The sequence below is a fragment of the Capra hircus genome, chromosome 23 (assembly GCF_001704415.2).
Source record: "Capra hircus breed San Clemente chromosome 23, ASM170441v1, whole genome shotgun sequence".
NCBI classification, from domain to species: domain Eukaryota; kingdom Metazoa; phylum Chordata; class Mammalia; order Artiodactyla; family Bovidae; genus Capra; species Capra hircus.
Genome location: NC_030830.1, coordinates 18,217,919 through 18,230,576, shown reverse-complemented (window position 1 = coordinate 18,230,576; position 12,658 = coordinate 18,217,919). Strand labels below are relative to the sequence as shown.

General features: G+C 44.1%; 5 protein-coding genes across 5 annotated transcripts; 2 read left to right on the top strand and 3 right to left on the bottom strand.

Annotated features, from left to right (window-relative positions):
- On the bottom strand, positions 2,947-3,830 carry LOC106503499 (histone H3.1-like). Its single transcript, XM_018038515.1, has one exon. It carries the CDS (start codon positions 3,511-3,513, stop codon positions 3,103-3,105), a length of 411 nt encoding a protein of 136 aa, XP_017894004.1. The 5' UTR covers positions 3,514-3,830; the 3' UTR covers positions 2,947-3,102.
- On the bottom strand, positions 4,281-4,821 carry LOC102182458 (histone H2A type 1). The gene has a single exon (XM_005696743.3). It carries the CDS (start codon positions 4,765-4,767, stop codon positions 4,375-4,377), a length of 393 nt encoding a protein of 130 aa, XP_005696800.1. The 5' UTR covers positions 4,768-4,821; the 3' UTR covers positions 4,281-4,374.
- Positions 5,052-5,525, top strand: LOC102182181 (histone H2B type 1). Its single transcript, XM_005696742.3, has one exon. The coding sequence runs from the start codon at positions 5,093-5,095 to the stop codon at positions 5,471-5,473; it is 381 nt and encodes a 126-aa protein (XP_005696799.1). The 5' UTR covers positions 5,052-5,092; the 3' UTR covers positions 5,474-5,525.
- Positions 11,223-11,700, bottom strand: LOC102181912 (histone H2B type 1). Its single transcript, XM_005696741.3, has one exon. It carries the CDS (start codon positions 11,685-11,687, stop codon positions 11,307-11,309), a length of 381 nt encoding a protein of 126 aa, XP_005696798.1. The 5' UTR covers positions 11,688-11,700; the 3' UTR covers positions 11,223-11,306.
- LOC102181640 (histone H2A type 1) lies at positions 11,978-12,488 on the top strand. Its single transcript, XM_013974068.2, has one exon. It carries the CDS (start codon positions 12,006-12,008, stop codon positions 12,396-12,398), a length of 393 nt encoding a protein of 130 aa, XP_013829522.1. The 5' UTR covers positions 11,978-12,005; the 3' UTR covers positions 12,399-12,488.

Genomic DNA, 12,658 nt, shown 5'->3' with positions numbered 1-12,658 from the left:
TCTCTATCTAGTAGAAAAGATAAAGGTTACAATATAATTCAATAAACCTTTTTGATCTAAATTGATTTTTTCACTTTAATTCAACCTTCTTCCCTTCTTCCCTGATTGTGATGGTGGTGGTGGTGGTAATGGAGGTTGTAAATATTTCCTCTATACATCTTGATTTCGGATTAGCAAAGGAAAAATAAATAGGAATAGTAAATGTATATTTCATACATACAGAGGAAGAGATGCAGTTCACTTGAGTTCAGTCGTTCAGTCATGTCCAACTCTTTGCAACCCCATGGACTGTAGCATGGCAGTCCTCCCTGGCAATCAACAACGGAGTTTACCAACACTCACATCCACTGAGTCGGTGATGCCATCCAACCATCTCCTCCTCTGTCGTACCCTTCTCCTCCCACCTTCAATTATTCCCAGCATCAAGGTCTTTTCAAATGAGTCAGTTCTATGCATTAGGTGGCCAAATATTGGAGTTTCAGCTTTAGCATCATTCCTTCCAATGAATATTCAGGTCTGATTTCCTTTAGGATGGACTTGTTAGATCTCGTTGCAGTCCAAGGGACTCTCGAGAGTCTTCTCCAACACCACAGTTTAAAAGCATCAGTTCTTCAGCACTCAGCTTTCTTTATATTCCAACTCCTACATCCTTACATGACTACTGGAAAAACCATAGCCTTGACTAGACTGACCTTTATTGACAAAGTAATGTCTCTACTTTTTAATATGCTGTCAAGGTTGGTCATCATTTTTCTTCCAAGGAGCAAGCATCTTTTAATTTCATGGCTGCAGTCACCACGTACAGTGATTTTGGAGCCCCTCAAAATAAAGTCTGTCACTGTCTCCATTGTTTCCCCATCTATTTGCCATGAAGTGATGGGACCAGATGCCATGATCTTGGTTTTCTGAATGTTGAGTTCTAAGCCAACTTTTTCACGCTTCTCTTTCACTTTCATAAAGAGTCTCTTTAGTTCTTCACTTTCTGCCATTAGGTTGGAGTCATCTGCCTATCTGAGGTTATTGATATTTCTCCGGGCAATCTTGATTCCAGTTTGTGCTTCATGCAGTCCAGCATTTCTCATGATGTACTCTGCATATAAGTTAAATAAGCAGCGTGATAATATACAGTCTTGACATACTCTTTTCCCTATCTGGAACCAGTCCATTGTTCCATGTCCAGTTCTACCTGTTGCTTCCTGAAATGTATACAGATTTCTCAAGAGGCAGGTCAGATGGTCTGGTATTCCCAACTCTCAGAATTTTCCTCAGTTCGTTGTCGTCCATACAGTCAATGGCTTTGGCATAGTCAATAAAGCAGCAGTAGATGTTTTTCTGGAACTCTTTTGGATGTTGGCAATTTGATCTCTGGTTCCTCTGCCTTTTCTAAATCCAGCTTCAACATCTGGAAATTCACAGTTCCTGTACTGTTGAAGCCTGGCTTGGAGAATTTTGACCTTTCCTTTGGTAGCGTGTGAGATGAATGCAATTGAACATTCTTTGGCATTGCTTTTCTTTGAAATTGGAATGAAAACTGACCTTTTCCAGTCCTGTGGCCACTGCCGAGTTTTCCAAATTTGCTGGAATATTGAGTGCAGCACTTTCACAGAATCCTCTTTTCGGATTTGAAATAGCTCAACTGGAATTCTATCGCCTCCACTAGTTTTGTTCACAGTGATGCTTCCTAAGGCCCACTTGACTTCGCATTCCAGGATGTCTGGCTGTAGGTGAGTGATCACTCCATCGTGTTTATCTGGGTCATGAAGATCTTTTTTTGAATAGTTTTGTGTATTCTTGCCACCTCTTCTCAATATCTTCTGCTATTGTTATGTCCATACCATTTCTGTGCCCATCTTTGCATGAAATGTTCCCTTGGTATCTCTAATTTTCTTGAAGAGATCTGTAGTCTTTCACATTCTGTTTTCCTCTATTTCTTTTCATTGATTGCTAAGGAAGACTTTCTTATCTCTTCTTGCTATTGTTTGGAACTCTGCATTCAAATGGGTATATCTTTCCTTTGCTCCTTTGCCTTTTGCTTCTCTTCTATTCACAGATATTTGTAAGGCCTCCTCAGACAATCATTTTGCCTTTTTGCACTTCTTTTCCTTGGAGAAGAGACCCAGGAAAAACTAACTTAAAGAGGTGGGTTAGAACTTCGGATTACATATTGTCTTCATCAAAGAATTGATTTGTAGGGAAATGACAGTGCAAAGAAAAGCAGTTTCAGGCTTCTAAGGGCAGCAAACTGTGAGAAGGTAAATATATGGGAGCAAACTATCCCAGGTTTGCTAGCAAATTTCTGTGAAGCCTCTCTACTCCGACATGTCTACAGACGTCTTCAGAATAGAATTTATATCTTGCTTTAAGGCAGAAAAAGGAGAAGACAATGGAAGCCCACTCCAGTACTCTTGCCTGGAAAATCACTTGGACGGAGGAGCCTGGTAGGCTGCAGTCCATGGGGTCGCTAACAGTTGGACACTGCTGAGAGACTTCACTTTCACTCTTCAGTTTCATGCATTGGAGAAGGAAATGGCAACCCACTCCAGTGTTCTTGCCTGGAGAATCCCAGCGACGGCGGGGGGGGCGGGCGGAGCCTGGTGGACTGCCATCTATGGGGTTGCAGAGTCGGAAACTACTGAAGCGACTTAGCAGCAGCAAGGCAGAAAAAGAGGAGTAGAGAGGGCTTTTTCTTGCCATTATTGCTTATTAACTGCCTGCTGCTGGTGCTGCTAAGTCGCTTCAGTCGTCTCCGACTCCTGTGCGATCCCATAGACGACAGCCCATCAGGCTCCTCACTCTCTGAGATTCTCTAGGCAAGAACACTAGAGTGGGTTGCCATTTCCTTCTTCAATGCATGAAAGTGAAAAGTGAAAGTGAAGTTGCTCAGTCCTGTCTGACACTTAGCGACCCCATGGACTGCAGCCCCCCAGGCTCCTCCGTTCATGGGATTTTCCAGGCAAGAGTACTGGAGTTGGGTGCCATCGCCTTCTCCGGTTAACTGCCTAGGGAGGTAAAATAAGGGAAAGCATTACAACAGTTCTTATCGACATAGTAGGTGGCTCTGAAAAGAGCCTTTTTCAGTACAGAGAAAGCAGCAGCTTTGGATTATGCCCTCTCTCCGCGGACCCGGCGTGCAAGCTGGATGTCCTTGGGCATAATGGTGACGCGCTTGGCGTGGATGGCGCACAGGTTGGTGTCCTCGAAGAGCCCCACCAGGTAGGCCTCGCACGCCTCCTGCAGCGCCATCACCGCCGAGCTTTGGAAGCGCAGGTCGGTCTTGAAGTCCTGTGCGATCTCGCGCACCAGCCGCTGGAACGGCAGCTTGCGGATCAGCAGCTCCGTGGACTTCTGGTAGCGGCGGATCTCTCGCAGAGCTACCGTGCCGGGCCGGTAGCGGTGGGGCTTCTTCACGCCGCCGGTGGCCGGCGCGCTCTTGCGGGCCGCCTTGGTGGCGAGCTGCTTGCGCGGCGCCTTACCGCCGGTGGACTTGCGAGCGGTCTGCTTAGTGCGAGCCATGAGGCTAACAGAAAACTGGCAGGAGAGTGTTATGCTGCTGGTGCTGCTTCTGACCTTATTTATAGGAGCAGATCAGTTTGATTCCTAGGTCCCGCGCTGTGATCTAATTGGTTCTCACTTTGCCTTTCGGAGAAATATGATGGGATTTCCTTTAAAAATAAAAAGTATAATCGAACTTTTATCCTGAGTCTATATAGTCCAGTATAATGAGTCCATAACAGTAATATAAGTGAAGTTTCATTCACTACTGATTTTAATGTAGTTCATTCATTGCATTTTATGAACAGAGAAATAACCAATGGACTGAACAATTCTAATCTCGTCATCCGGAAAATTTAAAAATCCCGTCCTGACATGTCATTGGCCAGCTACTCCTCCTTTGTTCTCTTGTTTATTTATATTATACTTTTTGACAGAAAATTCGCTTGACCATACATATGTATGTAAAGACATATATATCGTGTGCAATACACGCAAAACCTTTCAATGAGGCATTACGGTCTTGTTATCTACCTACATATACGTCATTCTCAACATGGATTCTTTTGAATTTACAAATTATATACCTTGTTTATAGGCGAGGGTAGAAACCTACTAACATAAGTTTTTCTAAGACTTTATGGCGCGTTAAGTGACCAATGAGTAACAATTTAGCACCTTTTTAGCAAATATGGGAGATGGTCTTCCCTTTTTAAAGACAACAGTTAACAGTTTAACATTAATCAATAAAACTTAGCTAAGATAATCCATTCGTTTTCATTGAACACGCTTCCAAGTATTCCAGCACTTTCTAGAAAAAGTGAGTGGCTCTGAAAAGAGCCTTTGATTTTCAGAATTGGGAATGTAATACTGCTAAACGTTTCACTTGCCCTTGGCCTTGTGATGGCTCTCAGTCTTCTTGGGCAGCAGCACCGCCTGGATGTTGGGCAGGACACCCCCCTGAGCGATGGTTACACGACCCAGCAGCTTGTTGAGCTCCTCGTCGTTGCGGATGGCTAGCTGTAGGTGACGCGGGATAATACGGGTTTTCTTATTGTCCCGGGCCGCGTTGCCCGCCAGCTCCAGAATCTCGGCGGTCAGGTACTCCAGCACCGCCGCCAAGTACACGGGGGCGCCGGCACCGACCCGCTCGGAGTAGTTACCCTTGCGAAGCAGCCGGTGAACTCGGCCCACGGGGAACTGAAGTCCGGCCCGCGAAGAGCGGGTCTTCGCCTTGGCACGGGCTTTCCCTCCTTGCTTTCCGCGCCCAGACATGGTAAACGTTGAGCAACCGGAACAGCCACAGGAAAAGCAGAAAAAAAGTGCTCTATAAGCAGCAACAAGATGGCAGTTATAGTGCTGAGTGGAATTGCCGCATGCGAGATAGGATTGGTTAAAATCTTCTGTGTTTTGCGTAACCAATAAGAAAAGAGATCTGGTGGAGGTAAATTTACATAAACTCGTCACGAATGCATTGTCAAATCAGATATGAATATTCGTAAGCACCTTATTTGCATAGACCGCCTATAAAAGAGGAGATTCTACTTGCCAGCAGGCATTTCAAGATTTTTCTGTGTTGTTAGATGTTGTGAGTATAGGCATGCCTGAACCGGCTAAGTCCGCTCCTGCTCCTAAAAAGGGCTCTAAAAAGGCTGTGACTAAGGCTCAGAAGAAGGACGGCAAGAAGCGCAAGCGCAGCCGTAAAGAAAGTTATTCCGTGTACGTGTACAAGGTGCTGAAGCAAGTCCATCCGGACACCGGCATCTCATCCAAGGCTATGGGCATCATGAACTCCTTCGTCAACGACATTTTCGAGCGCATCGCTGGTGAGGCATCGCGCTTGGCTCATTATAACAAGCGCTCGACTATTACATCCAGAGAGATCCAGACTGCTGTGCGCCTGCTGCTGCCTGGGGAGCTGGCCAAGCACGCCGTCTCCGAAGGCACCAAGGCTGTCACCAAGTATACCAGCTCCAAATAAATATAATATGTCTAGCTGCTGTTAAACCAAAGGCTCTTTTCAGAGCCACTTACATTTTCATTTAAGGAGTTGTGTGCTGTTTCTATATGGCTGGACATTAAAGTGCAGTTATATTTGCTGCCTGAGATAAAGTGAGAAGCTTTTATTTTGAGAAGAAGTTTCTTAATCTAACACTTCCCTAAACTTCTACTCTGTATTAAAACGTCCAGGTTTTTTTTTTTTTTTTTGGTCTCATTTTCATATGGAAACCAGGGGCGGCTGGCTAATTGTAGTTCCCAGCTACCCCCAACCTCTTTTTTTCAGGCCAGATTCTATGTTCCCACATCAGCCTGACCCACGGAGTTAAGACAGGCCTCTGCTCCAGAGTTAAAGATGCTCTCCCCCGATATCCCCCCCGCCCCGCGCCTACATATGGCAGGACCCCTTGATTACCTTTGTTAAAACTACCAATAGTTTTCTAGTTTCCTGATGGGACACTGAAGTGGTGCCAATCTTCCCTTGATTTTCCTTATTTCACTTAGTTTAAAAGTATTAGGCACTTTGATAATTACATTTTCCTTAATCTAGATGTCGGGAGATTTCATAAAAAATGAACAAATTCACCTAGAGATGTAGCCTAATGCTGAGAGAGGAGGTTATTCTTGTATAAAGACTTCTTGATGTGTTAAGAGATCTGTAGATGTGAAATGTTTTTCAATTCTATCTGGACATCTTTGAAAGAACATTGCCTCAGAAGAACATTGGAATTTGAATTTTGTGAGGTAAATAATCTTTGGTTCTCACAGCCTCAGTTTCTTACTGTAAAAATGAGAATATTATGGGAGTTCCCTGGGTTGTCCAGAGGTTAGGACTCAGCCTTTTCACTGCCTTGGCCTGTTCAATCCCTGGGAGGGAAACTAAGATCCTGCCAGCCCTGTGGAGCAGGGCCCCCGGAACCCACTCCCCACCCCCCCAAAAAAATTTATTGTAGCCAACTCCATTGACAACACTTTTGTGTGCAAAAAATGCAATAATTATAATAAACACAAACATTAGATAGATATACAACTCATGAAGTTATTTATGGACATTATGAAGTCAATTTTTTCCATCATTCCTACACTTTACATATAAAAAAGACAAGTTTTTGAAGTAGTATGATACTCAGAAGTAATAATACTATAATGAGTGAGGAAAGTTCTGCTCCATGAAATTAGACATTCTTTTGTTCAGTAGGACCCTATGGGGCCTTCTGTGGAAAATTCTTCAAGAGATGGGAATACCAGACCACCTTACCTGCCTCCTGAGAAATCTTATGCAGGTGAAGAATTAACAGTTAGTTTGGACATGGAACAACAGACTGATTCCAAATTGGGAAAGGAGTACAAGGCATCTGGTCCCATCACATCACGGCAAATAGATGGCGAAACAATAGAAAGAGCGAGAGGCTTTCTTTTCTTTTCTTGGGCTCCAAAATGACTGCAGATGATGACTGCAGCCATGAAATTAAAAGACGCTTGCTCCTTGTAGGAAAAGCTGTGACCAATCTAGACAGCATATTAAAAAGCAGAGACGTTACTTTGCCAACAAAGGTCCGTCTAGTCAAAGCTATGGTTTTTCCAGTAGTCATGTATGGATGTGAGAGTTGGAGTATAAAGCAAGCTGAGTGCTGAAGAACTGATGCTTTTGAACTGTGGTGTTGGAGGATACCCTTGGGATTCCCTTGGACTGCAAGATCAAACCAGTCAATCCTAAGGAAAATCAGTCCTGGATATTCATTGATTAGAAGGATTGATGCTGAAGCTGAAGGTCCAATACTTTGGCCACCTGATGTGAAAAGCTGACTCATTGGAAAAGACCCTAATGCTGGATAAGATTAAAGGAAGGAGTATAAGGGGACAACAGAGAATGAGATGGTTTGCTGACATCACAGACTCTATGGACATGAGTTTAAGCAAACCCAGGGATTTGGTGATGGACAGGAAGCCTGGTGTGCTGCAGTCCATGGTGTCACAAACAGTCGAGCACAACTGAGCAACTGAGCTGAACTGATGGGGCCTTCCCCCATAACTTTTGTTTTAGATCCGCTCTGAGGTATCTTCCCTGATAGCTCAGTTGGTAAAGATTCTGCCTGGAATGCAGGAGACCCTAGTTTGATTCCTGGGTTGGCAAGATCTGCTGGAGTGGGATAGGCTACTCACTCCAGTATTCTGGCCTGGAGAGTTCCATGGACATGTATATTCCATAGGGTCACAAAGACTTGGATACGACTGAGCGACTTTCACTGAGGTAGCAACATTTGATGCAAGCTTTCTGACTTCTTTTGCAGAAGTGAAAACCCTTCCACTGAATGGAAGATGTTAACTACTTCATGACCATGACCACCTAGCTATATGCCTCCTGGAGCCTAAAGTGAAGTGAAGAGGCTCAGTCACGTCTGAGTCTTTGCAACCCCGTGGACTGTAGCCTAACAGGCTCCTCCATCCATGGGATTCTTCAGGCAAGAATACTGGAGTGGGTTGCCATTTCCTTCTCCAGGGGATCTTCCTGAACCAGGGATCAAACCTGGGTCTCGTGCATTGTAGGCAGACCCTGTACCCTCTGAGCCACCAGAGAAGCCTGGAACTGAAGATCTGATCAATCTAACACTTGTAACACCACCCTGTTACTCTGTATAAGTCAGTGCGAGAATTTTGTATAATCTAATCAAGTACCCTGGGAAACAACTTCCCTCAGCCACCTTTGAAAAACCCAGAAGCTTGAGGCTTTTTAGGGCCTGAACCACCTTTCATTGCAAGGCTTTAGAATAAGCCTTTCTCTATTCCCAATGCCAACGTTTCAGTTTGGCCTCACTGTGTGTTGGGCACAGGAGACTGAATTAACATTTCTGCTGTCAAAATCTAGACACCCTATCTACAAAAGGAAACGTAAACTGTTTCTGTTAAAGCAATATCAAAATTATGTGAGTCTGCAGCATTTAGGAAGCATTTACTAGTATCTATAGTCATTTTCATATTTACCCTTCTAAATTTTGGTTATGTAGTTATAATCTTATAGAATATCATTGAATAAATACATTAATCAGTAATTCTTAAACGTGTAGGTGCATTAATTTTTGGTTGGTGGTCTGACAAATTATCACAATTATAGTGGCTTAAAACAATACATTTATAATTTTATGGTTCTTTAGATCAACATTGAGAAGTGAATCTCATTGAGGTAAAATCAAGCTGTCGGAGGGCTGTGGCCTTTAAGAGTGAATCTGTTTCCATGCCTTTTACGATACCTGGAGTGTTCTTTGTTCCTTTGCTCATGACACCTTTCCTAGATTTCAAAGTAAGCAATATCTGGCCAAATCATTTTCATGATGCCTTCTCTCTGGATGTGCACTCTGATTCCCTCTTCCATTGATTAAGGCCCTTGTATTATATTAGGTTCACTTGGGTTCTCTAGGATAACCTTCTATTTATTTATTTGGCCTCACCACCCAGCATGTGGGATCTTAGTTTACCAACCAACTAGGAATCAAACCCCTGCCCTCTGCAGTGGAAGCATGGAGCCCTAACCACTGGACCGCCAGGGTACTCCCTAGGATAGCCCTATTTAAAGTCAAATGATTAGTAACTTACATGGCATCTGCAACCTTAATTCCCATTTGTTATGTGTCCCAACATATTCATACACTACAGAGATGAAAAGGTAGACAAAATTGCAGAGGCATCATTGTATCTAGCACAGTAAATGAAAGTATTTTTAAAATTTGACAGAATGCTATATATTGTGCTTTTGGTGGGAGGAGGAACATATGGACACACTATTGTATGTAATTTCTGGGAGTTTGTATACTCCACTAGAGCTCATGGAGTAGGCCTGCTTTAGATATTTACCGCTGGGACTACAGAAAGCAAAAATTGGCTATTTACAATAATATGAAGTCTTAAGCACAGATATATCGTTTAGTTTTCATTCTTTCAGTATATATTATATAATATATTTGCATTTATTATTTAAATATATATTATGTAATATATATAGTTGCTTTTCTTCTTTATGTATATTGTGTTATTTGAATATTTGCATACATTTTTGTGTATGTTGTGTTGTAAACGTAAGTGTTGTGCTTTGGGTGGGAAGCCTGAGATTCATGAGAAAGTAATTTACACAATGTTATTAGGCTTTTATGGCTTTTTTCCTACCAGGGTTGAAATCCTAAAGTATTTTAAAATACACTCCTAGCATTTGTTCAATATGGGATGTCATTTATAGCGGTTTATAACCTTAAGCATGTTTGTAAATGGGGCTTCTCTGGTGGCTCAGCAGTAAAAAATCTGCCTGCAAGGCAGGAGACTTGGGACAGAAGGGTTGGGTCTCTGGTCTTGGAAGAACCCCTGAGGGAGAGTATGGTAACCCACTCCAGTAGTCTTGGCTGGAGAATCCCATGCACAGAAGAGTCTGGTGGGCTAAAGTCCAGAAGTCGCAAAGAATTAGACATGACTGGTGACTAAGCACACACACTCCCAGGTTTGTAATTATGAAAAAGGATAAGTTATAACGACTGTTATATGTGTGTTCACATGACAGGAGAGTGTTGGTAACTGGAATGACATAGGAATTGTGTTTCCATTAATTTTTTTGTTGACCGAGATGAAAAAAATATGAAATCCACCTTGGGAGAAAGTAACATAGTTTAAGGGAGAGGATGCACCAAAATACCTTCTGGGCATTTCTTTCCTGAACTGCCAGTGTTATGAAACCCAATATGGTAGTTTGGCAATGGTCTAACTTTTCATTAGAGAAACCTTGGACAAATTCTCTTTACAACTAAATTCTGGAAACCGTGATGCTCACTTTTCAACCAGTATGTTCATTAATTGCCTTGGTGCCATTAATATTTTGAAAAGTTATATTGCTTTAAGCAAATAAATTGAATACATGTACATTTTCTTACCACAACACTAATACAAGAAGCATTGCATTGCATCTCCTATATAGCACAGGTCACATGAGGTCAGCCTGCTCCTGGTGTCACAGCCAGGACCACACCCTGAACACAGGGGACCTCCAGCAGAAGAAGCTGGTGGGTGGGTTCTGCATCCAAGCCTTCAGATCCTGGGCAGGCCTGGCCTTCCCCTGCCATGCTCTGCTTCCTCGACTGGAAAGGGCCCAGAACTGCCTCCCAGGTGCTGTACTGGCTGGAAATTTTGGGTTTGAGGTGGGACTGCTGGGTGAGGTGAGGGTGGGAGCTTTAGCTCTCTACTGCTCAGCAAGACCTGTCAGCGCCTGGACACTCTGGGAGTGGGAAGCCTGCCGGTTCTTGGGCTGTGAGCAGGTGCTGCTCCCCACCAAATCGCATCTCCTCACCTGTAAAATGGATGCGTACACTAGCTCCTGGGAGATTGCAGCAGACTGCGGTGCCTCTCCGCTTACCCTGGTCAGCCTGTCACAGGCTCTGCCCACAGCGGGGATGTTTCCCCCACTGCATGCACCTTGGTTGGTCTGGTGTTTGGAACCGCTTGGCCCTGCGTCCAGTACGCTCCGATCACCTTGTCCACTACGGACCTGACAAGCCCACCTTACACTGATAAAAAAGCAGCATTGTAAAACTAAAGCTGCTCTTTTCATGATTTCAGTTTGTAAGTCCCACTATCACACCAGTTCAGATGTTCAGATGATACTTGCATGTCCACATTTGGCTAGACTTGAGCTAGTGAGCAGTGAAAGGAAAAAAAAAAAAAAAAAGCCAAAAAAACCCAATTTTGGCAATCAGTAGTTGTTACAACGCTTCTACTGAAAAACTGGGTGGCTCTTAAAAGAGCCTTTGGAATCAAACATGAAAAACGCCCCTTTTTCGGGATCACTTGGAGCTGGTGTACTTAGTGACAGCCTTAGTGCCCTCAGACACCGCATGCTTGGCCAGCTCCCCGGGCAGCAGTAGGCGCACGGCGGTCTGGATCTCCCTGGATGTAATGGTCGAGCGCTTGTTGTAATGTGCCAGGCGAGACGCCTCGCCCGCGATGCGCTCAAAGATGTCATTGACAAAAGAGTTCATGATGCCCATGGCCTTGGACGAGATACCGGTGTCCGGATGGACTTGTTTCAGCACCTTGTACACGTACACGGAGTAGCTCTCCTTGCGGCTGCGCTTGCGTTTCTTGCCGTCCTTCTTCTGGGCCTTAGTCACAGCCTTTTTAGAACCCTTTTTAGGGGCAGGAGCGGATTTGGCTGGTTCAGGCATAGCTAACAAAGGACTTAAAGTCCAATCAAAGTAAAAACGGTGCTGTCGTTACATTGGTCCTGATATTTGTAGAAGTTGTATGCAAATATGGTATGTAAAATCCTGCAATCTGATTGGATACGTTTGGTGATTAATATGGCGGTATGCAAATTACGTGCTGTCAGGTTTCGTTTTTAATTGGTTGCTACCTTGAAGACACTTCAGCCAATCAAACGGCGTAAGTGACAATTCGGCTTACAAGTATAATTGCCTCTGATTTGTTAAGATAATTCCTGTTTCATTTTCTTTTCTTTTGCTCGTTGTGTAGTTAGACTTAAAATGTCTGGACGCGGAAAACAGGGTGGCAAGGCTCGAGCTAAGGCCAAGACCCGCTCTTCGCGGGCTGGACTTCAGTTTCCCGTGGGCCGAGTGCACCGTCTGCTTCGTAAAGGGAACTATGCCGAGCGGGTCGGGGCGGGAGCACCGGTGTATCTGGCGGCGGTGCTGGAGTACCTGACGGCTGAGATCCTGGAGTTGGCGGGTAACGCGGCCCGGGACAACAAGAAGACCCGCATCATCCCACGTCACCTGCAGCTGGCCATCCGCAACGACGAGGAGCTCAACAAGCTGCTGGGCAAAGTCACCATCGCTCAGGGCGGCGTCCTGCCCAACATCCAGGCCGTGCTGCTCCCTAAGAAGACCGAGAGTCACCATAAGGCCAAGGGCAAGTAAACTGGAATATTCCAAGTTCTTGTTCCTTGAACATTCAATTTTAGCCAAAGGCTCTTTTCAGAGCCACCCACGTATTCATTAAAAGGGCTTACTTTTTTTTTTTTTTTTTAAGCCGAATGCTTTTCAGGGCAATTTGTCCATCTTGGAAGTGCTGAAATATTGATGTCAGTATTTACACTTTAAAACGCCAAACTAATCACCCAGTTTAAAGTTAGAAAAAAAGAATTACTCTTCTAAGTATGTGATCTACAGAAGCCTTG